Below are 27361 nucleotides of genomic sequence, written 5' to 3' on the forward strand. Positions count from 1 at the left end.
AATAGTTTTTCATGTTTATTGGCCTTTGGAACCCTCTGTTATGAAGTAGCTCTTCAAGTCTTTGTGCAGTTTTTCTATTGGATTGCTGCCCTTCTCATTTATTTGTAGGAATTCCTTCTATATTGGGGATATAAGTCTCTTGTCTGTTACAAGTGGTACAAAGGTCTTCTCTAACCCTGTGGTCAGCCTCCTTATTATCTTAATAGTGTCTTTTGATGATCAAGCTTTTCCTTTGTCATTGGTGCTCTTAATATGCTATTAAGAAGCTTTTTGCTACCCTGAGGTCTTGAAGATATTCTCTTATACCATCTTCTAAACACTTTATGGTTTTGCCTTTTACATTGTAACCAAGAATCCACCTGAAATAAATTTTTGAGTACATTATGAGGTAGGGGTCTAGTTTCTGGCATCTGGTAGAAGCTTCTACAGAATCCTACATAAATGCTGCAGTAGTTATTCTTTTTTTTGTTTGAGATGGAGTCTTCCTCTGTCGCCAGGCTGGAGTGCAGCGGCACGATCTCAGCTCATCACAATCTCCACCTCCCGGGTCAAGTGATTTTCCTGCCTCATCCTCCTGAGTAGCTGGGATTACAGGCGCACGCCACCACACTCAGCTAATTTTTGTATTTTTAGTAGACACAGGGTTTCACCAGGATGGTCTTGATCTCCTGACCTCATGATCTGCCCGCCTCGGCCTCCTAAAGTGCTGGGATTACAGGTGTGAGCCACTGCGCCCGGCCAGCAGCAGTTATTCTTGTTCTATTATTAGTGCCAGGTGTTGTTGTATAGTTACTACTACCATCAATTTTACTGCGGTATAAAGATTAAGTGAGATAAATAGTGCTTAACACAGTGACTGTTATATAATATTTAATATATAATTATATCAATCATTTATAATTATTATTTGTTATGATTATGATTATAGTCCCAGAAATTTTAAAAACAAAAGGAAGGACAGCAATTACAGGGAAATTTCTAATTTTTTCTACTAGTAAGCACAGAAATGTGTATTAATTGTGAATATCTTTCATTTGTCTTCAAGACTGATGAAATTTTAAAAAAATGATAAACTACGCAAAGTTGCAAAAGTTTGAGAAAAGAGGCACTTTCCAATATTTATTGCTAGTTATAATGTAAATTAGAACAGCCTTTCTTGAGGAAAATATGGATCATAACACTTAAAAATATGCATACTTTTTGAGTTAGCTATAATACTTCTAGAAGTTTATCTTAACCAAATAATCAGAACTGTGTATATAGATATTTGTGTATACTTTAATATGCATAGAACAGTGTGGATTTAGGAATTTGAATGTAATGGTGGTTATTTCTGCATGGTAACTGAATGATTCTTTTTCTTCTTCTGTATTTTCCTAATTTTTGCAATAAACATACATTATCTTTGCAACAAAGAGGAAAAATGCCTGTTATAAAAATTTGGGATGCCCATTTTATAACACGTATTGTCTTTATAGAAAAATACAAAGATTTCCAGAAGGTTTACATTGTAAAGACCACATCAATAAGAGAAGTCTATCCTAATTACATAGCCAACATTTACAAAATAATATTTTGTTTTGTTGTCGTGGTATTTTGTGTTTTGTGTACATGCTTAAAGTAAAATACATATACAGAAAAACATTTTATGACTTAAGCTAAAAATGCAAAATTATTCAAGTGTAGGCAGTGAATGCCAGTTTTCAGTTGTTAAAAATTAAGTCTACAATCGAATAACTGTTCACGTCTGAATTGAGGGTATTTCATTTTTCTCCAAAAATAAGCCATAGTCTAAGTTCAACTGGTTTAGGAAACACTAAAACATTCCACTGATTGAGAGCTATCATTTCTCCATCACTATCATTTTCACCTAACCTTTCTTTTAAGTCATCCAGGCATCGCTGAAGGTGGACTTCTCCTGCTGTGACTAAAACGTGCTCTCCTGTTTCCTGAATTAAAATCTGGACACAGGGATCAGCCTGGTTTAACAGTTTCATTCCTTTTACGAGCTGAGGCATTTCACCTAGGTTAAAAAAATGAAATAGATTAAATATGATATAAGAACTAACACAATTCAAAGATAATGGTTCTGGCTACTCCAGGGAAAATTACATTGAAATAAACTCTTAAAACAACAATTTATTTTTCTTCCAGATAGTGCAGTGACATGAAGAAAACTACCTTCTAGTAATTTTTTTGTACAGATAGCAAACAAGACACATCCGCAAGCTTATCATCAAGACTCCCAAAGCTCATCTATATTACTTCTTCAAATACTCTGCAGATATAAGCTTCCATCTTTCTACTTGTGAATTCACCTAAATCTTGTAACAAATGTACACATTATATACCTAGAAAATAAACAGAGCATTTCTTCAAACATCACCTATAAAATCAACAAATAAGCAACAGAAACATTTAATATAATATTTAAGAAACTGTACCAGAGCCTCATATTAAAAATAATTATTTGTGAAACTGCTCGATAGAACTTGGGTTTTAGAATACCCTAACCAGCTACTTTACCTAGTGAGCTAAAGGCATCTTCTGCATTGTATTCTGCACGTGTTTTTCACATATAATTGCTTTTACCTTATAGTTCCTGGGAATTGAGAGTAGGGATGGGGACTATGACCTACATCTTGGGTTCAGCTACTTTTTCACCCCCTTTCCACATACCCAACTGCTACTGCTCCCTCAAGGCAGGTCCAAGGAAGTCTCCTGCAGTGGCCTTAGCAGAAACCTTGGTCTTGAAGACATTTTTATGCAGTCTTGTTTCAGTTCTACATTTGAAGAAAAGACTTAGCAATCCCTCAATGCTTGGTTTTCAGCATGCCAAACAGACAAAATCACAGGAACTTTCTGCAATGCAGTGATTTTCAACATGCCTTATAAAAGTTGATTAACTGGGAGCAGGAATATTAGAACTTCTATACCTATTTATTTTTGAAATAAAGTTCTAATAATAACTAACGTTTCACAGCACTAACAATGTGCCAGACAAGCAATTTACATATATGAGCTCATTAATGATTAGGTGGTATGATTATTGTTCTCATTTTATAGATGAGGAAACAGGTATGGAGAAACTAATAAACTTGTGTTCAAGGTCCCAGACTAACTAAATGGCAGAACCTGGTTTAGAAGCTGGGCAGCCAGCCACAGAGCTCATGCTCTGTGGATGGATGTCAGCACCCTTGTAGGTCAGGTGATCAAAAGCCACATATGGAATGCACAGAATTCCAAGGGAAGACGGGAAGTAGGATTTCACTGTATCCAGGGTTGACAGAGGCACCTTCATTTGTTCCTTCTTGGCATACTGTAATTTTCTTTTGCCTAATTAAGTGGATTTACAGATATTATCTAGTGTTAACTAAGCCTTCACAGAATTTTAAACCTGGCTTAAATGGATTCCTGCAAAGATATCACTGACAATACTATAATACTAGTAACACAAGCACATGGGAATAATAAAAAAAGAAATGGCAAGGCTTTTTGTCAGCTCTCCATCAAACAAATTGTAAAGTAAAAACAATGGCTACCACCAAGATGAGATCCCAACAAATATTTTTGAAAAAATATATATACACTTAAATTTGTCTCTTCAAGGTAAAATAAAAGTAACAGTTTAACAACAAGAAAAGTTTTTTTTTTCCCAAAAGAAATTTGAAACATGGAGACAACATTTAGAAATTAGGTGTTTGAAAATGTTGCCGCTGACAGTCATTTGGTTGCTGAAGATAACATAAATACTTCATGTATAATGTATAAAAATCCCTTAAAATTTGGAGGGTGATTTTCTTAACCTGTTCTTAAAGTCACCAAATAGATAGTTCAATAAAGATATAAGAATTAACAAAGCTTCTAATTAGTATAAGAAAAATGGACTGCCATCAGGAAAACTAGATAATCACTATCTACATTTTACCAAAACCTTTTAATAATCAGGAAAATGGGAATCTAAAATGGATACCGTGATTTAGTAAAGGAGGCCAATGAATCATTCTTCCCTTTGGACTATGTAACTTTGTGAGGTGGCTTTTCCAGTGATAATGGTCATTAAAATCAAGTGTTTTAACAAATGGAACCTAGGAGCTGGCCTTGGAATGGCTATATCACAAAGTGTTCAGGCAAGACCTTCAAAAAGAAGGAAGCATTACTGTGGTAGCCAGCCTCCAAGGTGGCTCCAATCATCCTTGCCTCCTGATATTCACATTCCTGTGCAGCTCTCTCCAACTGTGAACCATGGCTGGTCTGTGTGACCAACAGAACACTGTGGAAAGGATGATGTGTGATTCCCAAGGCTAGTTCACAAAAGGCATTATAGCTTCTGCCTTAGTATTTTGGAACGCTGGCTGCAGCCAATCACCATGCTATGCTGCAGGACACTCAAACAGTCATGTGGAGAGGAACTGAGGTCCCCAGCCAGCACTAACTTGTGAGCTCATGTTTGGAAGTACAGTTAAACCTTCAGATGGCCACTGCCCAAGGTGATGTATGACTACCACTACTTGAGAGACACAATGCCAAACCCTTCCAAATTCCAGACCAAGGGAACTATGAAAAATAAGTGTTGTTTCAAGCCACTAAATTTTGAAGTAATATATTACACAGTATTAGATAACTAAAATAATTATAAGCCACAATCACAAATAAATACTATATATACTTATATGTACATACTGTATGTATCTTCATCAAATACAAATAAAATTAGGTATTTGATTTTTCAACTCAATTTTAAAATAATTTCTACTTTGTGTTTCATAATGCATATAAAACATTAGCAGAAAAATTCATCTATCTATATAAGCATAGGTGTCAAAAATTTTTTTAACTAATATGGATAAAGGATAAAACAATTCCAGAAACAAATTACTCTGATCTCAGATAAATAGGATTTCTTGGATTCCCACAAATGAAGATCTAGCATTGTTTCTGAGGCAGAGATCTGTATCCTGACTTCACTGCTTCCTAACTGTATGGCCTTGGGCAAATTAATTTAACTTCTTTAAGCTTCAGTTTCCCTCATGTGAAGATGAGAATAAAAAGAGTATCCTAATGAACAGGGCTTTTGGGAGGATTAAATGAGATAATCAATGTAAAATCCTTAGTACAGTGTGTGGAATACAGTAAGGATCAATCATAATGAAGAAAATAATAATTGCTTTGGAACATTTGTAGTTCTCTGTGTTGAGTTTGTAGTTGACCTGTGGGCATGAAGTAGAGGGTGGCTGCCATGACATTTTGATCCCCACTTGGGAAATTAGAGAAAGAAAAGTGGAAGAACAAATACTCACGATTTGCTTCTCTCCGAAAGAAAAGAAGCAAATTGTTGTCTTCTGGATTAATCTAGTTGTCATAAAAAGAAAAAAAAAAAAAAAAAAAAAAAAAAAAGACAGGACCTGGGGATATGTGGTCTATTCAAGAAAAACAATGGATGTGTCCAGTGCCTCTCAGAGGCAGTATTACTGGAAAGTCTTATAAGAGAGTGAAATATCCCAATAGTCGTCAGACATATAACCTATGAATAAAGGGTTCACTGCCCCAAAATAAGGATGACATAAGTTACTAGGGCAAAGAGTAAACAGACAATAAATACCCTCTGAAAGCTCATAGGAACAAGGAAGGGAAGTTTCCCCAGACATTCTGAATGTAAAATAACATGTGGACAATGTGTAAACACCAAGAAGGCAAAATAAAGAGTACAAAGTTCAGACACTGAAAAATCAAATGGGGTGCTTCAGTAACACAGTCAATAAATGCATGGTAAAACCAGTAAAAATAATATACTTAATGGGAAAAAAATTGCAATACTCCTTTTAAAATTATGAAGAAAATTATGTGCCCCGTCTAACCATTTTAGTTTATTTTTCACAAAGTTCAGATAAATTTAATGAAAACACACATGAGGAAGCACACTTTGGCCTCCAAATTGATAATCCTGAATAATTCTATTTATTAGACTATCTCATTTATGGAAAGGAAAGGAACTTAATCTTACTATGAGTCAGCTTTAGGACAGGAAATATACTAGGTACTAGAACCCATCATCTCATGTAGCTAGTCCTTCAAAGAAGCTGGTTCTTTAGAGTTGGGCTTTTATTTAGCTTCCATAACAGACACCACAGAGTAGCACATAACCATAACAAAGGCTTTTAAAAATTATAAATTTCTATTATTAAAATATCACATCTTAGGCCAGGCACAGTGGCTCACATCTGTAATCCCAGCACTCTAAGAGGCTGAGGTGAGAGGACTGCTTAAGCTCAGGAGTTTAGGACCAGTCTAGGTGACATGGGGAGAACTCATCTACAAATAATAAAAAAAATTAGCTGGGCATGGTGACATGTGTCTGTGGTCCCAGCTACTTGGGAGGCTGAGGCAGGAGGATCACGTGAGCCCAGGAGGTCAAGGTTGCAGTGAGCCGTGACTGTGATTGAGTCACTGCACTCCAGCCTGGGTGACAGTGAGACCTTGTCTCAAAATAAATAAATAAACAAACAAGTAAAATTATGGCTTAAATTATTATTGTTTCCTATTTGTAAAATGCATGTGCAAATGCAATAGAGAAAAACTAAGTAAGAAAGAGGATACGAATAAATAGTAGTCACATCTAAGAATAAGCCATGGTTGCCAGACTCAAATATCACAACTTAAATAAAACTGAGCTTTCTTGTATGTATTTCGAAGGATTGAACACAGTAGACAGTGGTTAGAGCCAGCCTAGTGAGTAGAATAAAAGAACAAAATCACGAAAGGCCAGGATCTGGACAAGCCTAAAAGAGGAAGCATGTTTTACATAGACTGGGATAAATCCGTGCAGCAACCAAGGCACTGTGTCAGTCCACAGTGATGCGCCACAAAAAATTCCTATCTCGAGGCTGAAGGCAGATGGCTATTTACTAGGGCTGGCAGCAAAGGTCTGAGGTCCAGTCCTCCAAGTATCTGCCCTGGGGATCCAGGGATCCTTAATGGCTAGGGGTATGTCTTAGAACTTGAGAGAGCGATGAGTTCAGAAGGCTTAGCTCTGGGGAGAGGAGGGATACATATGTTCAGGAGCAATGAGGCCATTATATACCTCAACAGAAAACTACCATTTTACCATTTGTTCTTTGGTCTCCTTAAAGCATGGTCTGGAGATTCTTCACTGACAATCACTAGCACTGGAATAGCAAAGTCACAGTGATTTAGGATTAGCGATAGTCAAGGGATGTGAAATACAAAAGTGCAAAAGGATTGACTAGGTAAATACTATAAGCCAAAGACTAAAGAGTTGTTGTTATATGGTCAGGCATATGCGAATGTCAGGTGGCCAGCAGGAAAGGTGCAGAAAGTGGTTTCTAAACAGATGGGAAATTCTCAGTGTCCAGATAATCTGTCAAACCTAGAGGGAACAGGCAAATGATGGATTCTGACCCAAGGAGCTTGAGATAAGATTCCAACTAAGAAGAAGTCACCTAAAACATGAGCTTTGGCTGGGCACAGTCGCTCATGCCTTTAATCCTAGCACTTTGGGCGCCCAAGGCAGGCGGATCACCTGAGGTCAGGAGTTCAAGACCAGCCTGGCCAACTTGGTGATACCCCATCTCTACTAAAAATACAAAAATTAGCCAGGCGTGGTGGTGGATGCCTGTAATCCCAGCTATTCAGGAGGCTGAGGCAGGTGAATCGCTTGAACCAAGGTATTAGAGGTGGTGTCGAGATCACGCCAGTGCACTCCAGCCTTGGCAACAGAGTGAGACTCCACCTCAAAAACTAAACTGAACTAAACAAAACAAAACAAAACATGAGCTTTGCTAAGCTACAATCCTATGCCAGGGTTGTGGAGGATGTAGAGATGTCCCTGTCTTTGCCATTAAGAAGATGCAGTCTCCCTGGACAGCAAAGGTACCTGTAACCACGGCATGTTTCTAAGACAGAGGTTAGATGCCCTTTGAAGAGTTGCTTCTACTATACACCTCAATGAAAATTCATTATATACTGCTGAAACAAGTCAAGAGGAATCAAATACTAAATACATGCTATGCTTTAAAAGAATAATATGCTTTTAAAAACAAGGTTATCTTACTTGGATGTTTCGGTTCAACAGCAACTCTCACAATAGGAGTGGCTTCGAAGTTGAGTGGTATAAATGGTGGGCAGGAGGGCAGGCTACACAGTGTTGCAGATTTCAGCACAAAATCTTGAAGGCCTCCTATTCCTGTAGGAAGAAAAGATCCATACGGTCAATAAAGGATGATAAACTCTGAATTTATGTTAGAAAAACAGCAGCATCAACCCAGTATATGTGTCACAGAGCCAAATGCTTCCAAAATGTTGTAAGAAATGAGGCAGACCTGCACCGTTTTTTTTTTTTTTGTACACCTGGATACCATTTGATTGCTGTCAAAATACAGAAATTCTGCCTTTTGTTTCCCACATATACAAATCTTATTACATCAGACTGGGCTAATGCATACCTACTTCGACCACAGAAATGATCACTTCCAGACATATCTGTCTGAAAACACCGATTATTTCTAACACTTAGTTGGTTTTAAAAAATATATTAATTTGATGAAGAAGATGGGTCTCTACTGAAATAATCTTTTGCCAAATCCATTTGCATGAGTAAAGGGAATTCAGAAACTTAAAATGTGATGTTGCTATGTAGTATGTTACCCTAAGCCACCCTCCATACTTCCCCTATTTTAGAAGAGAATCCTAGTCAACCCCTTCCCCCTGCCATACACTCACTTCAGGCTTTTGGCTGATGATTGCATGAGACTCTGAAGGTTGCATATTTGTCTTTGAGCAGATGGAAGCAAAAAGAATGTCTTAGAAAGAGTGATAAGGGGCCAGATGCAATGGCTCACACCTGTAATACCGGCACTTTGAGAGACTGAGGCAGGCGGATCATGAGGTTAGGAGATCAAGACCATCCTGGCTAACACAGTGAAACCCCATCATTACTAAAAATACAAAAAATTAGCCGGGCATAGTGGCGGGCGCCTGTAGTCCCAGCTACTTGGGAGGCTGAGGCAGGAGAATTGCTTGAACCTAGAAGGTGGTGGTTGCAGTGAGCTGAGATAGTGCCACTGCACTTCACCTAGGTGACACAGCGAGACTTCGTCTCAAAAAAAAAAAAAAAAAAAAAAAAAAAAAGAGTGATAAAGAGGTATACTGAATCTCACACCCACAGTATGAGTAGACAACATTTTAGAACAAATTAAGAAACACATACAGAGGGCCAATGCAGTGGCTCACGCCTGTAATCCCAGCACTTTGGGAGGTCGAGGAGGATCACTTGAGGTCAGGAGTTCTAGACCAGCCTGGGCAACATAGTGAGACTTCTTTCTACAAAAAATTTAAAATTTAGCCAGGCATGGTGGTGCACACCTTTTTATAGTACCAGCCACTTGAGAGGCTGAGGTGGGAGGATCGCTTGAGCACAGAAGTTCAAGATTGGGTGACAGACTAAGACCCTGTCAAAAAGGACAGGAAAGTATAGGACAGGAGAAAGAGAGAGAGAGAGAGAGAGAGAACGAGCGAGCGAGAGAGAGAGGGGAACACACACACACACACACACACACACAGGTCATTTTTGTGCTTTTGAGTTGAGGAAAGGAAACAAAGAAAACCACTTTGCTGCCTTTAGTTGACCAATTGATGTAAAGGTACAGGGCGATGGGAGGCCACCCAATCACACATCCAGGTTGGTGGAGGGGAACTGAAGCAGAGGCTTCAGGTACACACACTTGGAGGATAATTTAGATGTTTTTTGTTGTCTGACCACACAGTATGGACACCTCCCTCTTAACATCCACCTGAATATCTACCCTCTGACATCCACCAGAATTTACCACCTCACTACATTAACAGATAGCTCCAAGCTTAAGAAAATTTTCCTTGCATTATTCTAAAATCTGTCTTTCCCCATCTCCACACATTGTTTTTAGTTCAATTCTCCAAAGGTTCACAGAAAACGTGCTGCTTCTACTTTCACAAACCACCTTTTGGATTTTGAAAGCATTTGTCAGATCCTTTTAACTCTCTTCTGCCTCACATTAAATACCAGTAGCTCCTTTAACTATTCAGCACAGGACACGATTTACAGACCTTTTGTGTGCATGGGATCCTCTTCAAACTAAAGTTTCCAGGATGTTAAATTCCTCCTGTGCCTCCAGTGTACTTCTTTGGCCAAAATCTAAATTTCTTATTATTGTACCTCTTAGCTCAGCACACATAGTGATACCTAGCTATAGCTTCTTGTTTACATCTCCGATTGGTACTATGATGGAATAGATCTGGGTCTGTCCACGTTTCCACTAAGTCTGCTAGAAATAACATCTCCCAAGAGGCTAAGGGTTTAGGAAAACCCAATAGTAAATATTCCCTTTCAAACCTCATCTATCCTGCTTCTGACCTCTGACCAGCATGCATTTCCTTCCTGCACACAGAGCACATGGTTTCAATGAAAAGATAAATGCTGGTCTTTCCTCCGTATTGCCAGGTATGCAGACTGCAGACGGTCAGTATATTTTAAACACTGTCTCTTTGAACTTCTGGTTTACATTTGCTGTTCCAATTACCGAATCTACTCTTGCTATTTAGATATGCCAAGATTTGCTAACATGAATACAATTCTCCCAAAAAACAAAAAGTCAAGACCACAATGTTCATAGCTAATATTAGAATTTATGGAAAAAGCAATGCTCCAAAGATAGTAAAAACTTCACTACCTGTACTACATGTCAACATTTTTACTTATTTTTAAATATAATTTTAAAACCTACGACAGGGAGGACCATTAAGATGATCTAGATGAATCATTATAAAGTAACTTTAAAATCCCTTTTGAGAATTTCTTGATTTGCTATCAATTATTAACCACATAACTTGTTCTTTACACAAAATACAGTCTGAAGCAACTTTTTGTTTTTAAAAATAACATCAGCAAGTACAATCTTGAAAAAAGACTTTATACCCACAATTCCACCATTCTAATATTGCCACTATTTTCTTTTTATATTTCTCTTTATTGTTTTCTTTATTGTCACACATAATTTACAGTATTGTAATAGCCATAAATTTTTTATCCTTTTTTCTAATTAAATCATGTGATTTTCACTTCAGTCACTTTAGTGAAAATTATAACAATTAGGGACAAAGAATTCCTTCACAGAAAGCACATTTGCTAAAGCATTTTTCAACTGGAATTGGGGGATGAGAAGTATGTTCCCTCCAGGTAATCATTTCAGAATTCCCAGGGTAGGAAGAGTGACAGCATGGGGGAATAAAATCCAAAATTAGTGTGCCATTGATTTGTTTTTTGTCACTATATTTATTTTCACATTTCATGGATTATAGAGGGCACCAGTATTTTTTTTGTTTATCAAAAAAGTACATGTAATTTACAAGAAATAAAAGAGAAAGCAGGCTGAGGAACATGGAGCTAAAGCAATTTACTAGATGCCAAGAATTCTACTTTTTATAGAAACACCAGTACTTTTGTCTGATTGAAGATAAATTATCAAACCCAAGCCCTTTATGATCCTGATTTTTCTCTATACAACAAATAAAATTAAATAAATTGGCATGTGAACTCTATGTTACAGACTGGAATGACAACTGAGTACATAGGTCCTTGCTAGACTGTACACTATACCCTTCAAATTCCTCATAATCAAAAACCAGTATTTTGTAAAGACTGTTGAGCCAAATTTTTTTTTTCTAGGCTGTGCCCTAATATTTCCCTTTAAAAAGAATTCCAGAAACAAATATTAAGGAGAGTATCTTTTATGATATGAGACTGAAAAAAATTGTGTGGGGTTTGAGAGATGAATTCACCTTCTGTTGAAAACTTTTTTTCTATTCTTAACAACTCCCTGTTGCACAGGTTTAATCAATCTAGGATGAGGTTACACTGGCAAGTAGGAAGACGGTAAAACCAATAGTGAATACTAACACTGCTTTCTGGGGGGGAGCCTGTTAGCTGTCTGGATAGGGAACAGAATTACCCTCTTCAGGCAAATTTGGATTTGTAAAGTGCTCTTTCATTGAACTGTTACAATTTAATTCTAACATTATTATAATTTTAAAAATTTGTGGGAAAAAACATTAAAATATGGTCTCTTAATCACCAAAGTTTTATTTCAAACTGACTTTAACATTCTTCACCCAAGAACCATCAACCTGTTCCTGTTAACCTGTTTAGGCTGGAATTAATGGATCTCTTTAAACCTTTGCAGTAAATGCAAGTCATATGTCATGAACATCCATACAGCCTCATGCCTGTGAAAGAAATGAGCATCACTTTGGAATAGAGATGAGGATTTTTTTTAAAGTACAAGTTCCCCAGGTAGTGGGAATCTAGAGAATCCTTAGTTTTGAAAGACCATCTTCTGCTCTAGGCCCCGCTGCATTTGGATACCAAAGCAGCCCATATCCTGTTTCCAGTTTTATGCCTTGGTTCCGTATCTTTCATCAAAACTCAGATTCCGTGCTCTTTGACTCAACTACAAAGAAAAACAGGGAATCCACATGCTTTATAACTGCTGTCACCCTTTTCAAGCCTGTTTGGCCAGTATCTCCAAAGTGGATCAGTATTGCTTAGCTAAAGTTTTCAGAAGATGGGTCAAGTCTGTCCATCATGCTAAACAAGTCCATTAAATCAACTGCCCTTTAACTTCTTGGTGTTAAAGTAGGCCGTTGGGAAAAATCTTGCAACAATGACATCACTATGTCACAAATTTTTTTCTTCTCATAGGAACAGACTGAGCTAATAGTTTTTTGTGTGTTTGTTTGTTTTTGAGACGGAGTCTTGCTCTGTTGCCCAGACTGGAATGCTTGTGGTGTGATGTCAGCTCACTGCAACCTCCAGCTCCCGGGTTCCAGCGATTCTCCCACCTCAGCCTCCAGAGTAGCTGGGATTACAGGCACGCGCCACCACACCTGGCTAATTTTTTGTTTTTTTAGTAGAGATGGGGTTTCACCATGTTGGCCAGGCTGGTCTCGAACTCCTGACTTCAAGTGATCCACCCTCCTTGGCCTCCCAAAGTCCTGGGATTACAGGTGTAATAATAGTTCTTACACATACTACTTCAAGATCTGTGGGCCCTTTTCTCAGAAGAGAAACTACACAGGAAATGAGAAGAAAAAGTAACACCTAAAGAACCAAAACTCTTTTTTTCCTGGAGATATGCTGGCTTACTATCTTTGTATTTGAGAAGAGGTAGAAACTTGCCCCTCAGTGTCCTGAACAAGTTAAAAGTTTTATAACTGTGTCACTGTAAGGTCCCAATTTATGCCCCAAGAAAGGATCCTGAGACAGTCAGACCACCATCATTCTATTACGTACAGACTGACCCAATGGAGCTTGGTTCTCACCAAGGGAATAACATGGTTTTTAGTGTGGGGGTATAGAATTGAAATAGTGGAAGAAATTCCATCTGGGGCTTGGAAGCAAAGTAGAATGCCTGAGTGGGGCCTGGTATTTTATCATCTCTTGGTGTGTCCTAACAGGACAAAAGAATCTACAGAGCATCTACCCAAAAAGGATCTACCCACACTCACAACTGTATGATTTTCTTGGTGAGAATAAAGCTCCAATTGGGTCAGTCTGTTCCTAATAGAATGGTGGTGGTCTGGGTTTCTTATGATCCTTTCTTGGAGCATAAATTGGGATCTTAAAGAGGAATTAGAGAGAACTGAGGTAGAACTGCCAAGTCTTGGTGGTTTCTTAGGAGCTCAGAAGAAGGGACAAGAAGGAAACAAGAATAAAATCCAGATTCCTGGCATGGACAACGAGGGAGATAAATTACTAGTTCAAAGCAGTTGTCTATTCTTCTTTCAGGTTTATAATTTTTATTATTTATATTAGTTTTTATGTAATAAACATTTGAACTCTTTCACATTTCTTCCTCCAGCCTATAGTTTCCCTTTATATTTTGCTTCTGTTTTTTTCCCTATAGTAACTTTTTGAGCTTTTTCCATTTGGTGTCTAAGTTTCAAAGCTCAGGAAGCTGTGCTTTCAAATAATTGATAAACAGTTATTCAACTTTCTGTTAGTCTTTCAATGAGTTCAGTTTTAAGGGCAAGGACCAAAATGGGCACTTCATAGGTTCCTCAATGAATGAGTGCACATGAGCACAGTTGCCATCTTCACAGAGTTTAAAATCTGGTGAGGGACAAAGGCAAATAAACAGTTAATTACGACACAATGTGACACATCTTATAACAGGAAAAGTACACTTTTTGTTCATGTGAAGACAGAAACTGAAAAGGTTATGGGCCTCCTGGAGAAACTGGCATTCAGGAGTATGGAAATAACCAAACAGAGGACATGGGAAGGAGTGATGAGGTGTGGAAACGGCACCACTAGATGTCTAAGTGAGAAACCAAGGTCATTATTGACAGCTGCAGGGTGGGGCATTAAGGCACAAGTGAAAAGACTTTTCCATCCCATTCATTTTCTTTTCTTTATTCAACATGCTTTCTTGTTATGTTCGATTTGGAATCCAAGGAACTTGAAAGTTATAAAGTTCTAACCTTCTGCAATAAATGCAAGTAGTGGCAGTGGTGGTTATAACAGTCAGAGTAGCAGTGGTTTTATTCATAGATTTGTTAATCAGATTAAAGAGTTCTGTTGGAGTATGATATAAATTGCATATTTAATTTTTTGTATATATTGTTAACTATAAGGAAAATTATAATAACTTCTTTATGAAGCGCAAATTCATATTCAGGATCAGATCCATTTATGAGTTTTGTATCCTGTCCCATTTACCTAAATTTATATTTTATATAGTAACACATGGTTTTAAGTGATACTCCTTTAACATGTGCTGCATTCCAATTCAAATGATTTAAATAAATGGGGAAACACACAAGATTCAGCAAGTCAGAAGCACAAAATGCTTAGTATAGTTGAAAACAATGCTGGAAATTTGTTTTAAGACAAAAAGAAAAGGGGAAGAAGAGATACGGCTTTACACAACCAGGAAATCATAACTGAATTCCTTCTGCCTTTAAACTCTAAATATTTTCAATTAAAATCAGGAAACAGAGTCACTTCTGGAAGAAATGGCAACTTCAGCACAGGTATACAAATGGTCCTGATTGAAATGATCAAAGAAAGAGAAAACTAAAGAAAACCTGAATGAGTAGGTGAAACTAGAGAAGGGCACCTTGAACTGTATGCTATTTCTGTTAGTCATGGATCAGATTAAAGGAAAATATTAAGGGTCAGTTCATAACTCTCTTCTTGAGCAAGTGGCACAACCTCAGGGGGATAAAAATACATAGGCAGTGTAGTGACAGTGGTCTGTTAGACAACAGATCAATGGAAAAAAATGAAGAGCCCAGAAAAAGACCAACACATGTGGGAATGATGAAGAGGCAACAGTGGCAGACAGGTAGGACTATTCGGTAAACAGCATTGAAACAATTAGCCAATGCAATGGAAAAAATGATATAATTGCATCTGTGTCATACACCATCTAGAAAAAGAAATTTCATATAGATCAAAGATCTAAATGTGAAACATAAAACCTGAAAGCACAAATCATATGGTACCATAAGACTGAAGATTTGTAAGACTCACTATATTCTTTAAAAAACTTCAAAATAAAAGATACCAAACAAACATGGGAACAACAGATGCTGTGGACTACTAGAGAGTGGGGAGGGAGGTTGGTTAAAAAACTACCTATCAGGTACTATGCTCACTACCAGAGTGATGGAATCCGTACTCCAAACCTCAATATCATGCAATACTCTCATGTAACAAATCTGCACACATACCTCCTACATCTAAAGTAAGAGTTGAAATTTATACACACACACACACACACACACACACACACATCCCGCAAAGATAAAAGCTGCAAAGTAAGAGATGCTTTCAATGTCTAAAGGAGACAAAAAATTGTAAGAAAAAAGAATCTCATTGATAATAAGGTAAATGCAAATTAAAACCAGATACTATTTCACACCAATACAACTGGTATGAGTCTGAAGAAACCATGTGTTGGCAAGTATGTGCAGAAAAAGTAGGTCTTGCGCACTGTAGATGAGAACAAAGATTGTTACAACTATGAGGGAGAATAAGCTGCAATGTTCATTAAAGTATGACTAGACTATTCAACTCACCACGGTGATTTCTAGTTGTATATCCCAGAGCAGTGTTGAGAACAGGCACAACTGTGTACCAGCAGTGATGAGAACAGCACACCACCCATAGCCATACAACCCCTCTCTAGGTGATTTAGTGAGTGAGTGGTGGGGGCGTTTCTGATTGGGGCCTACTACTGGCAGTTACTGAGCAGGGGCCAGTGCTTTGCATGTGTGAAAATGTCCTCCCGTACAAAGAGTTACCCTCTTTGTATAGCTTTTGAATATTCTGCTGGAAAAATCTGTTTATAATAATCTGAGTTTAAATCTAATTCAATTTTAATAACAGAATTTTCTGTAGTTTAATATACACCGAATTTTCAGAAATGGAATTACCACATAAATCAAAGGAAGTATGAACTTGTTCTGAAAACAAGCTGTTCACCATTTTATCGACAGCCACTCATGGTATATGAGTCATCAATACCATACATCTGTATCAAGCTACATCTGTGACTGTCACAGAAACATGGTGACTACAAATATCTGACTTAACTCATGTAGTCAAACTGGAACATTTATATACTAAAATGCACACTATTTTATTGTAAATCACCTCCCTTTTATTTATCCCTTACATTAAAGTATTATACTGATATTTTTGAAATTATGTAGGCAGGCAGATTATTTGATCTTTGAATTTCATTTCTGGGTAGTAAAAGTGATGTCAGAATATTTGTTATGAAAAGAAAGTGGGGTTCGACGGGGTTAAGAAGTACCCCCTAGAAAAACTCATCTATGTGCACAAGGAAAAAAATGTTCAAAGGTATTCACTGTAATGCATCTGTCATAGCAAAAAACTGAAAGCACCCTTCAATATCCACCAACAGAAGACTGAAAAAATAAATTATAATGAATTCATACAATGGAATCAACATAGAAAAAAATCTGTAAAACATAAAACAGTACAATAATGGCAAGTTTCAGAAGGTCATGAACAATATGATACTATTACGCAAAGTTTAAACATTAAATAAATATATTGCTGACAGACACCTATTGAAATTACAAATAAGTTTTAAAGCACTGGGAGAGAAAATTACACAGCAAGTTTAAAGAAGTGGTATGGCTGGGGAATCTGGGAGTTATTGATGGGATAAGGAAAGGATATAAAGGGACTTAGCTAACATTTAATCAGGTATAAAGAGAGTTGTACAATTACAGAAAAACATTAAAATTAGTTGAGTCTGGATGGCAGGTACATGAATGTTCATTATATTATTTACTGTCTGAAATACTTTAAAGTTTTAAAAAGTTAATGATTGTTACATTCAGCTCCTGGTTTTTATCTTTTTCTTTATTCTTGTAATTTGCAAATATTCTATAATTAACTTATGTTTGTAAAAAGGTATCTTTCCTCTTTTAAAATGTGTGCACTTTAAAATTACAACTTTAAATGCATACATAAAATATGTAAGAAAAAAATATATGCACAGAAAATAGAGCTGGAGGATATATTCCAAAATGTCAATAGTGGCTATGTCTGGATAGTGGGGTTAAAGATGATTCTCATTTTACTTTTTCTATATTTAAACAAATGGTCACACCAAATGTACTATTTTTATGATGATAAAAATATTTTTCTTTCTTTTTAAAAAATATATTTGGGCCAGGCACAATGGCTCATGCCTGTAATCCCAGCACTTTGGGAGGCCGAGGTGGGTGGATCATGAGGTCAGGAGATCGAGACCATCCTGATTAACATGGCGAAACCCTGTCTCTACTAAAAATACAAAAAATTAGCTGGGCAGGGTGGCAGGTGCCGGTAGTCCCAGCTACTTGGGAAGCTGAGGCAGGAGAATGGCATGAACCCAGGAGGTAAGACTTTGCAGTGAGCCGAGATTGTGCCACTGCACTCCAGCCTGGGCGACAGAGTGAGACTCTGTCTCAAAAAAAAAAAAAAAAAAGTACATTTACGTCAGGGTAGAGCACGAACCCAGTTCCTCACTACCACAAATTATGCAGTCGAGTTTCCCACATTTGGGAAAATCGCAGGGGATCAGCACACCTGGAGTGTATTGAATAAGCCTCAACCTGGGAAACCACCTTTGTGGTCTTGGTATCTCCCCTACCAAGTATCTATGATGATTTTAAAACAAAAAACAAAACAAAACAAAAAGCTTAAAAATAACCAGAAGTTAAAAAAAAAAATAGCCTTTTTGTAACTTCTGTGCCTTGAATGCTCACATTGTTTGATGAACCTGGGATTATACTGTAAATGGATTACATTTGCATTAATCAATTTAGATCCTAGAAACTGAAAATGTGGTCTCACCTCTGGATTGCCAGACTTGGATTTCATGGTGTCTCGTGTCCACAGAGGGAGTCTTGGATTCCTATCTGATAGGGAACTGGAATGTTTCTTGAGGTTAACCAAGGTCCCGAGAGTAAGGAGACTTAGTCTGCAGTTTAAGAAGGCTGTGTTGAACCTTAGTCCCACTGCCAAACTCTAATCTCCAGATCTACTTACAGGCCACCGTGGAATTAGATGTGGGCCTGCATCACCCGATGCCACCCCTGTGTCCTTTACCATCTGTAATGATTACTTTTCCAAAGGTTAATATTTTCTACAAAGTCAATTTAGGAATTATGGAATTTGGAGGGTCCTGTAGAATCTTACAGTCTAGTACACTGTGATTTCCTTGAGGGCAGGCTCTAAACAGTTGCTGCAAGAATATGTCATATATCTTCTGTGCTTTTTAGATTTACTTCACTAAGTGTCTAGTAACCACTTATATTTATAAACTCTTGCTGTGCACCACGGGGGAGACAGAGATGAAGACAGAGATCCCACATTCTATTTTCTCACATTTTCTTATTGTAAGTGCTCCTGAAGCATTTTTACAATGCAGTCACATTATTACTGAGTATTCCAATCCCTGAGCCTTGAAGCTTCGGATTTTTGAGACTATTGCCCTACGTCTGCATCTTGATGTGGCACAAGTACTGACTGTGACATTGATACAGTTTACTTGAAGAAACTGAATTCCTAAAAGGCAAAAGTAAGAATATTAGAATATTAACTAATTTTTAAGCAAATACCGATTATTTCAATTCAAGTCAGTATCTTTTCCAGTGCATGCATTACTTCCTGGTAAGAAGCAGCAACTTTCAAAGCAGCTCTGTTATTGTGGACTAAAAAAAAAAACAACCTTCATATTTTCTTTCTCACTTAGTAGATCAATGAAATAACCAGAACTACAGGTTGAATTTTTGGTATTAATACTATTTTCTTTTTTAAAATTTATTTATTATTATTATTATACTTTAAGTTCGAGGGTACATGTGCATAACGTACAGGTTTGTTACATATGTATACTTGTGCCATGTTGGTGTGCTGCACCCATCAACTCGTCAGCACCCATCAACTCGTCATTTACAACACATATAACTCCGAATGCAATCCCTCCCCCCTCTCTCCTCCCCATCATAGGCCCTGGTGTGTGATGTTCCCCTTCCCGAGTCCAAGTGATCTCATTGTTCAGTTCCCACCTATGAGTGAGAACATGCAGTGTTTGGTTTTCTGTTCTTGTGATAGTTTGCTAAGAATGATGGTTTACAGCTGCATCCATGTCCCTACAAAGGACACAAGCTCATCCTTTTTAATGGCTGCATAGTATTCCATGGTGTATATGTGCCCCATTTTCTTAATCCAGTCTGTCACTGATGGACATTTGGGTTGATTCCAAGTCCTTGCTATTGCGAATAGTGCCGCAATAAACATATGTGTGCATGTGTCTTTATAGCAGCATGATTTATAATCCTTTGGGTATATACCCAGTAATGGGATGGCTGGGTCATATGGTACATCTAGTTCTAGATCTTTGAGGAATCGCCATACTGTTTTCCACAATGGTTGAACTAGTTTACAATCCCACCAACAGTGTAAAAGTGTTCCTATTTCTCCACATCCTCTCCAGCACCTGTTGCTTCCTGACTTTTTAATGATCACCATTCTAACTGGTGTGAGATGGTATCTCATTGTGGTTTTGATTTGCATTTCTCTGATGGCCAGTGATGATGAGCATTTTTTTATGTGTCTGTTGGCTGTATGAATGTCTTCTTTTGAGAAATGTCTGTTCATATCCTTTGCCCACTTTTTGATGGGGTTGTTTGTTTTTTTCTTGTAAATTTGTTTGAGTTCTTTGTAGGTTCTGGATATTAGCCCTTTGTCAGATGAGTAGATTGCAAAAATTTTCTCCCATTCTGTAGGTTGCCTGTCCACTCTGATGGTAGTTTCTTTTGCTGTGCAGAAGCTCTTTAGTTTAATGAGATCCCATTTGTCAATTTTGGCTTTTGCTGCCGTTGCTTTTGATGTTTTAGACATGAAGTCTTTGCCCATGCCTATGTCCTGAATGGTACTACCTAGGTTTTCTTCTAGGGTTTTTATGGTATTAGGTCTAACATTTAAGTCTCTAATCCATCTTGAATTAATTTTCGTATAAGGAGTAAGGAAAAGATCCAGTTTCAGCTTTCTACTTATGGCTAGCCAATTTTCCCAGCACCATTTATTAAATAGGGAATCCTTTCCCCATTTCTTGTTTCTCTCAGGTTTGTCAAAGATCAGATGGCTGTAGATGTGTGGTATTATTTCTGAGGACTCTGTTCTGTTCCATTGGTCTATATCTCCATTTTGGTACCAGTACCATGCTGTTTTGGTTACTGTAGCCTTGTAGTATAGTTTGAAGTCAGGGAGCGTGATGCCTTCAGCTTTGTTCTTTTGACTTAGGATTGTCTTGGAGATGCGGGCTCTTTTTTGGTTCCATATGAACTTTAAAGCAGTTTTTTCCAATTCTGTGAAGCAACTCATTGGTAGCTTGATGGGGATGGCATTGAATCTATAAATAACCTTGGGCAGTATGGCCATTTTCACGATATTGATTCTTCCTATCCATGAGCATGGTATGTTCTTCCATTTGTTTGTGTCCTCTTTTATTTCACTGAGCAGTGGTTTGTAGTTCTCCTTGAAGAGGTCCTTTACATCCCTTTAAGTTGGATTCCTAGATATTTTATTATCTTTGAAGCGATTGTGAATGGAAGTTCATTCATGATTTGGCTCTCTGTTTGTCTGTTACTGGTGTATAAGAATGCTTGTGATTTTTGCACATTAATTTTGTATCCTGAGACTTTGCTGAAGTTGCTTATCAGCTTAAGGAGATTTTGAGCTGAGACAATGGGGTTTTCTAAATATACAATCATGTCATCTGCAAACAGGGACAATTTGACTTCTTCTTTTCCTAACTGAATACCCTTGATTTCTTTCTCTTGCTTGATTGCCCTAGCCAGAACTTCCAACACTATGTTGAATAGGAATGGTGAGAGTGGGCATCCCTGTCTTGTGCCAGTTTTCAAAGGAAATTTTTCCAGTTTTTGCCCATTCAGTATGATATTGGCTGTGGGTTTGTCATAAATAGCTCTTATTATTTTGAGGTACGTTCCATCAATACCGAATTTATTGAGCGTTTTTAGCATGAAGGGCTGTTGAATTTTGTCAAAAGCCTTTTCTGCATCTATTGAGATAATGATGTGGTTCTTGTCTTTGGTTCTGTTTATATGCTGGATTATGTTTATTGATTTGTGAATGTTGAACCAGCCTTGCATCCCAGGGATGAAGCCCACTTGATCATGGTGGATAAGCTTTTTGATGTGCTGCTGAATCCGGTTTGCCAGTATTTTATTGAGGATTTTTGCATCGATGTTCATCAGGGATATTGGTCTAAAATTCTCTTTTTTTGTTGTGTCTCTGCCAGGCTTCAGTATCAGGATGATGTTGGCCTCATAAAATGAGTTAGGGAGGATTCCCTCTTTTTCTTTTGATTGGAATAGTTTCAGAAGGAATGGTACCAGCTCCTCCTTGTACCTCTGGTAGAATTCAGCTGTGAATCCATCTGGTCCTGGACTTTTTTTGGTTGGTAGGCTATTAATTATTGCCTCAATTTCAGAGCCTGCTATTGGTCTATTCAGGGATTCAACTTCTTCCTGGTTTAGTCTTGGAAGAGTGTAAGTGTCCAGGAAATTATCCATTTCTTCTAGATTTTCTAGTTTATTTGCGTAGAGGTGTTTATAGTATTCTCTGACGGTAGTTTGTATTTCTGTGGGGTCGGTGGTGATATCCCCTTTATCATTTTTTATTGCATCTATTTGATTCTTCTCTCTTTTCCTCTTTATTAGTCTCGCTAGCGGTCTGTCAATTTTGTTGATCTTTTCAAAAAACCAACTCCTGGATTCATTGATTTTTTGGAGGGTTTTTTGTGTCTCTATCTCCTTCAGTTCTGCTCTGATCTTAGTTATTTCTTGCCTTCTGCTAGCTTTCGAATGTGTTTGCTCTTGCTTCTCTAGTTCTTTTAATTGTGATGTTAGAGTGTCAATTTTAGATCTTTCCTGCTTTCTCTTGTGGGCATTTAGTGCTATAAATTTCCCTCTACACACTGCTTTAAATGTGTCCCAGAGATTCTGGTATGTTGTATCTTTGTTCTCATTGGTTTCAAAGAACATCTTTATTTCTGCCTTCATTTCGTTAGGTACCCAGTAGTCATTCAGGAGCAGGTTGTTCAGTTTCCATGTAGTTGAGCGGTTTTGACTGAGTTTCTTAGTCCTGAGTTCTAGTTTGATTGCACTGTGGTCTGAGAAACAGTTTGTTATAATTTCTGTTCTTGTACATTTGCTGAGGAGTGCTTTACTTCCAATTATGTGGTCAATTTTGGAATAAGTGTGATGTGGTGGATGTGGTGCTGAGAAGAATGTATATTCCGTTGATTTGGGGTGGAGAGTTCTATAGATGTCTATTAGGTCTGCTTGCTGCAGAGATGAGTTCAATTCCTGGATATCCTTGTTAACTTTAACTTTCTGTCTCGTTGATCTGTCTAATGTTGACAGTGGAGTGTTGAAGTCTCCCATTATTATTGTATGGGAGTCTAAGTCTCTTTGTAAGTCTCTAGGGACTTGCTTTATCAATCTGGGTCCTCCTGTATTGGGTGCATATATATTTAGGATAGTTAGCTCTTCCTGTTGAATTGATCCCTTTACCATTATGTAATGGCCTTCTTTGTCTCTTTTGATCTTTGATGGTTTAAAGTCTATTTTATCAGAGACTAGTATTGCAACCCCTGCTTTTTTTTTTTGTTCTCCATTTGCTTGGTAAATCTTCCTCCATCCCTTTATTTTGAGCCTATGTATGTCTCTGTATGTGAGATGGGTCTCCTGAATGCAGAAGACTGATGGGTCTTGACTCTTTATCCAGTTTGCCAGTCTGTGTCTTTTAATTGAAGCATTTAGTCCATTTACATTTAAGGTTAATAGTGTTATGTGTGAACTTGATCCTGCCATTATGATATTAACTGGTTATTTTGCTCGTTAGTTGATGCAGTTTCTTCCTAGCCTCGATGGTCTTTACATTTTGGCATGTTTTTGCAATGGTTGGTACCAGTTGTTCCTTTCCATGTTTAGTGCTTCCTTCAGGGTCTCTTGTAAGGGAGGCCTAGTGGTGACAAAATCTCTAAGCATTTGCTTATCTGTAAAGGATTTTATTCCTCCTTCACTTATGAAACTTAGTTTGGCTGGATATGAAATTCTGGGTTTAAAATTCTTTTCTTTAAGAATGTTGAATATTGGCCCCCACTCTCTTCTGGCTTGTAGAGTTTCTGCCGAGAGATCTGCTGTTAGTCTGATGGGCTTCCCTTTGTGGGTAACCCGACCCTTCTCTCTCGCTGCCCTTAAGATTTTTTCCTTCATTTCAACTTTGGTGAATCTGGCAATTATGTGTCTTGGAGTTGCTCTTCTCGAGAAGTATCTTTGTGGCGTTCTCTGTATTTCCTGGACTTGAATGTTGGCCTGCCCTACTAGGTTGGGGAAGTTCTCCTGGATGATATCCTGAAGAGTGTTTTCCAACTTGGTTCCATTTTCCCCCTCACTTTCAGGCATCCCAATCAGACATAGATTTGGTCTTTTTACATAATCCCATACTTCTTGCAGGCTTTGTTCATTTCTTTTTCTTCTTTTTTCTTTTGGTTTCTCTTCTCACTTCATTTCATTCATTTGATCCTCAATCGCTGATACTCTTTCTTCCCGTTGATCGAGTCGGTTACTGAAGCTTGTGCATTTGCCACGTATTTCTCGTGTCATGGTTTTCATCTCTTTCATTTCGTTTATGACCTTCTCTGCATTAATTACTCTAGCTATCAATTCTTCCACTCTTTTTTCAAGATTTTTAGTTTCTTTGCACTGGGTACGTAATTCCTCCTTTAGCTCTGAGAAGTTTGATGGACTGAAGCCTTCTTCTCTCATCTCGTCAAAGTCATTCTCCGTCCAGCTTTGATCCGTTGCTGGCGATGAGCTGCGCTCCTTTGCCGGGGGAGATGTGCTCTTATTTTTTGAATTTCCAGCTTTTCTGCCCTGCTTTTTCCCCATCTTTGTGGTTTTATCTGCCTCTGGTCTTTGATGATGGTGACGTACTGATGGGGTTTTGGTGTAGGTGTCCTTCCTGTTTGATAGTTTTCCTTCTAACAGTCAGGACTCTCAGCAGTAGGTCTGTTGGAGATTGCTTGAGGTCCACTCCAGACCCTGTTTGACTGGGTATCAGCAGCAGAGGCTGCAGAAGACAGAATATTGCTGAACAGCGAGTGTACCTGTCTGATTCTTGCTTTGGAAGCTTCCTCTCAGGGGTGTACTCCACCCTGTGAGGTGTGGGGTGTCAGAGTGCCCCTAGTGGGGGATGTCTCCCAGTTAGGCTACTCAGGGGTCAGGGACCCACTTGAACAGGCAGTCTGTCCCTTCTCAGATCTCAACCTCCGTGTTGGGAGATCCACTGCTCTCTTCACAGCTGTCAGACAGAGTCGTTTGCGTCTGCAGAGGTTTCTGCTGCTTTTGTTGTTGTTTAGTTGTGCCCTGTCCCCAGAGATGGAGTCTACAGAGACAGGCAGGTTTCCTTGAGCTGCTGTGAACTCCACCCAGTTGGAGCTTCCCAGCGGCTTTGTTTACCTACTTAAGCCTCAGCAATGGCGGGCGCCCCTCCCCCAGCCTGGCTGCTGCCTTGAGGTTAGATGGCAGACTGGCTCTGCTAGCAATGAGGGAGGTTCGTGGGCGTGGGACCCTCCTGGCCAGGTGTGGGATACAATCTCCTGGTGTGCCTGTTTGCTTAAAGCGCATTATTGGGGTGTGAGTTACCCGATTTTCCAGGTGTTGTGTGTCTCAGTTCCCCTGGCTAGGAAAAGGGATTCCCTTCCCCCTTGCGCTTCCAGGTGAGGCGATGCCTGGCCCTGCTTCAGCTCTCGCTGGTTGGGCTGCAGCAGCTGACCAGCACCGATTGTCTGGCACTCCCTAGTGAGATGAACCTAGTACCTCAGTTGAAAATGCAGAAATCACCGGTCTTCTGTGTTGCTCGTGCTGGGAGTTGGAGACTGGAGCTGTTCCTATTCCATTTAGTACCATTTTCAATATGAATGGGGTTTTATACTATAGCAGTTACGGGTTTTGATTTTATGTTATAAAAACACATTATCGGCCAGGCACAGTGGCTCACGCCTGTAATCCCAGCACCTTGGGAGTCAGGAGTTAAAGACCAGCCTGGCCAACATGGTGAAACCCTGTCTCTACTAAAAATGCAAAAATTAGCTGGGTGAGGTGAAAGGCACCTGTAATCCCAGCTACTCGGAAGGCTGAGGTGGGAGAACTGCTTGAACCCAGGAGGTTCAAGACCTGGGCAACAGAGCGAGACTGCATCTTAAAAACTGAATTTTGAATACTACTTAGAAATAAAGTAGAATATGTCATTCAATGTAAATAGGATTATATAAATAAAAATAGAATAATAATAACTAAAATGTAAACTGTAGGAATGCCAGTATTGAGATTACAAGTAATCTTTTAAAATAAAAGAATTGTAATTTTTACCCGGAAAAGTTACTAGACACAAGCTACCATAACTTTTGAATTAAAGAGCTGCCATTATTGAGGATGTAAACTACACAAACTGATATATGGCAATGGCGACACTGCAGTACAGTGGGGATGTGATAATGGTTTTAAGTCAACCAGATACCTGATTGAAAAAAAAATTGACATTGACTCCCACCTTACAACTGTTACAAAAACCAGTGTCAGATGGACTGCAGATCTAAATACGGTAAGTAAAACAAAAAAGGCTTACAGAATAACAACATAGAATATCGCCATGACTTTGGAATAAGCAGATTTCTTAAACGTGACACAAAAAGCACCAATCTTAAAAGAAAAAATTGAAAAATTTTAGATTATATTAAAACTAAGAACTTCTGTTTATCAAGAGACATTAGAGGGCAGCAAGATAACTTGCAGAGGAGAAAATATTTGCAATACATACAGCCAACCAGGGACTTTTATGCAGAATATATAACGAATGCCTATAAATCAATACAAAAAAGGCGGAGAATTTAAAAGTGGGTAAAGACTTAACAGGCATTCCACAAATCAGTAAACAACAAAGGTCAATATATAAATGAAAAGGACTTTTCGCTTCTCTAGTCATCAGCAAAATCTATGTAAAATACTACCCCATACACATAAAAATGACTCAAATGAAAGCAAAAACAAGTAGGAACAAAGATATAGAGCAACTGGAACTTTCAGATACCCTTGGGGGAAGCATAAAGTGGTACATTAACTAAGCTTGAGCATATGCCTACTCTATGACCCAGCAATTTCTTTCCATCAGAAAGCATAGGCATATTAACCAAAAGACACATATAAGAATATAAAAGCGACAATATTCGTAATAGTCAAATACTGGAAATCACTTAAATATCCAACAACAGAAGAGTGGATAAATAAACTGTGGTAGTCACACAGCACAGCAACACGAATGAGCAAATCACAACCATGTGCCACAACATGGATGAACCTCATAAACAGAATGCTAAATGAAAAATGCCCAACACAAGAGCATATTCTATATATAAAGCTTAAAATCAGGTAAATCTAATAGGGTGAAGGGGTGCGGTGGCAGTAATGAGAAAGGAGCTTGGCTTTTGGGATATTTGTAAGGTTCTGTTTCTGGGTCTGGGTACTAGTTACACTGGCATACATTCAGTTTATGAAAATTCATCAAGCTGTGCATTTAAGATTTGCATACTTTTCTATATGCACATTATGCATCAATAAGTTTACTTAAAATGTTGTATGACACAAATTACATGGGTATTTTAAGTGTTTCTGAGTCTTTTAGAGATGCTAA

General features: G+C 38.2%; 1 protein-coding gene and 1 non-coding gene across 3 annotated transcripts in view; both read right to left on the bottom strand.

Annotated features, from left to right (window-relative positions):
* The window catches only part of EFL1 (elongation factor like GTPase 1), a 137500-nt gene that overhangs the window by 25856 nt on the left and 84283 nt on the right, over positions 1-27361 (bottom strand). For both annotated transcript variants that reach the window (XM_008015636.3, XM_008015637.3), the window contains exons 16-17: positions 8072-8203; positions 1876-2023 (exon numbers count right to left, since the gene is read on the bottom strand). In XM_008015636.3, the coding sequence (XP_008013827.2) occupies positions 1876-2023; positions 8072-8203 (280 nt within the window). The remainder of the gene's footprint in view (positions 1-1875; positions 2024-8071; positions 8204-27361) is intronic.
* LOC119628237 (U1 spliceosomal RNA) lies at positions 18075-18238 on the bottom strand. Its single transcript, XR_005244539.1, has one exon. It is a non-coding gene; the product is annotated as a U1 spliceosomal RNA (small nuclear RNA).

Source organism: Chlorocebus sabaeus, chromosome 26 (assembly GCF_047675955.1).
Source record: "Chlorocebus sabaeus isolate Y175 chromosome 26, mChlSab1.0.hap1, whole genome shotgun sequence".
Taxonomy (NCBI): domain Eukaryota; kingdom Metazoa; phylum Chordata; class Mammalia; order Primates; family Cercopithecidae; genus Chlorocebus; species Chlorocebus sabaeus.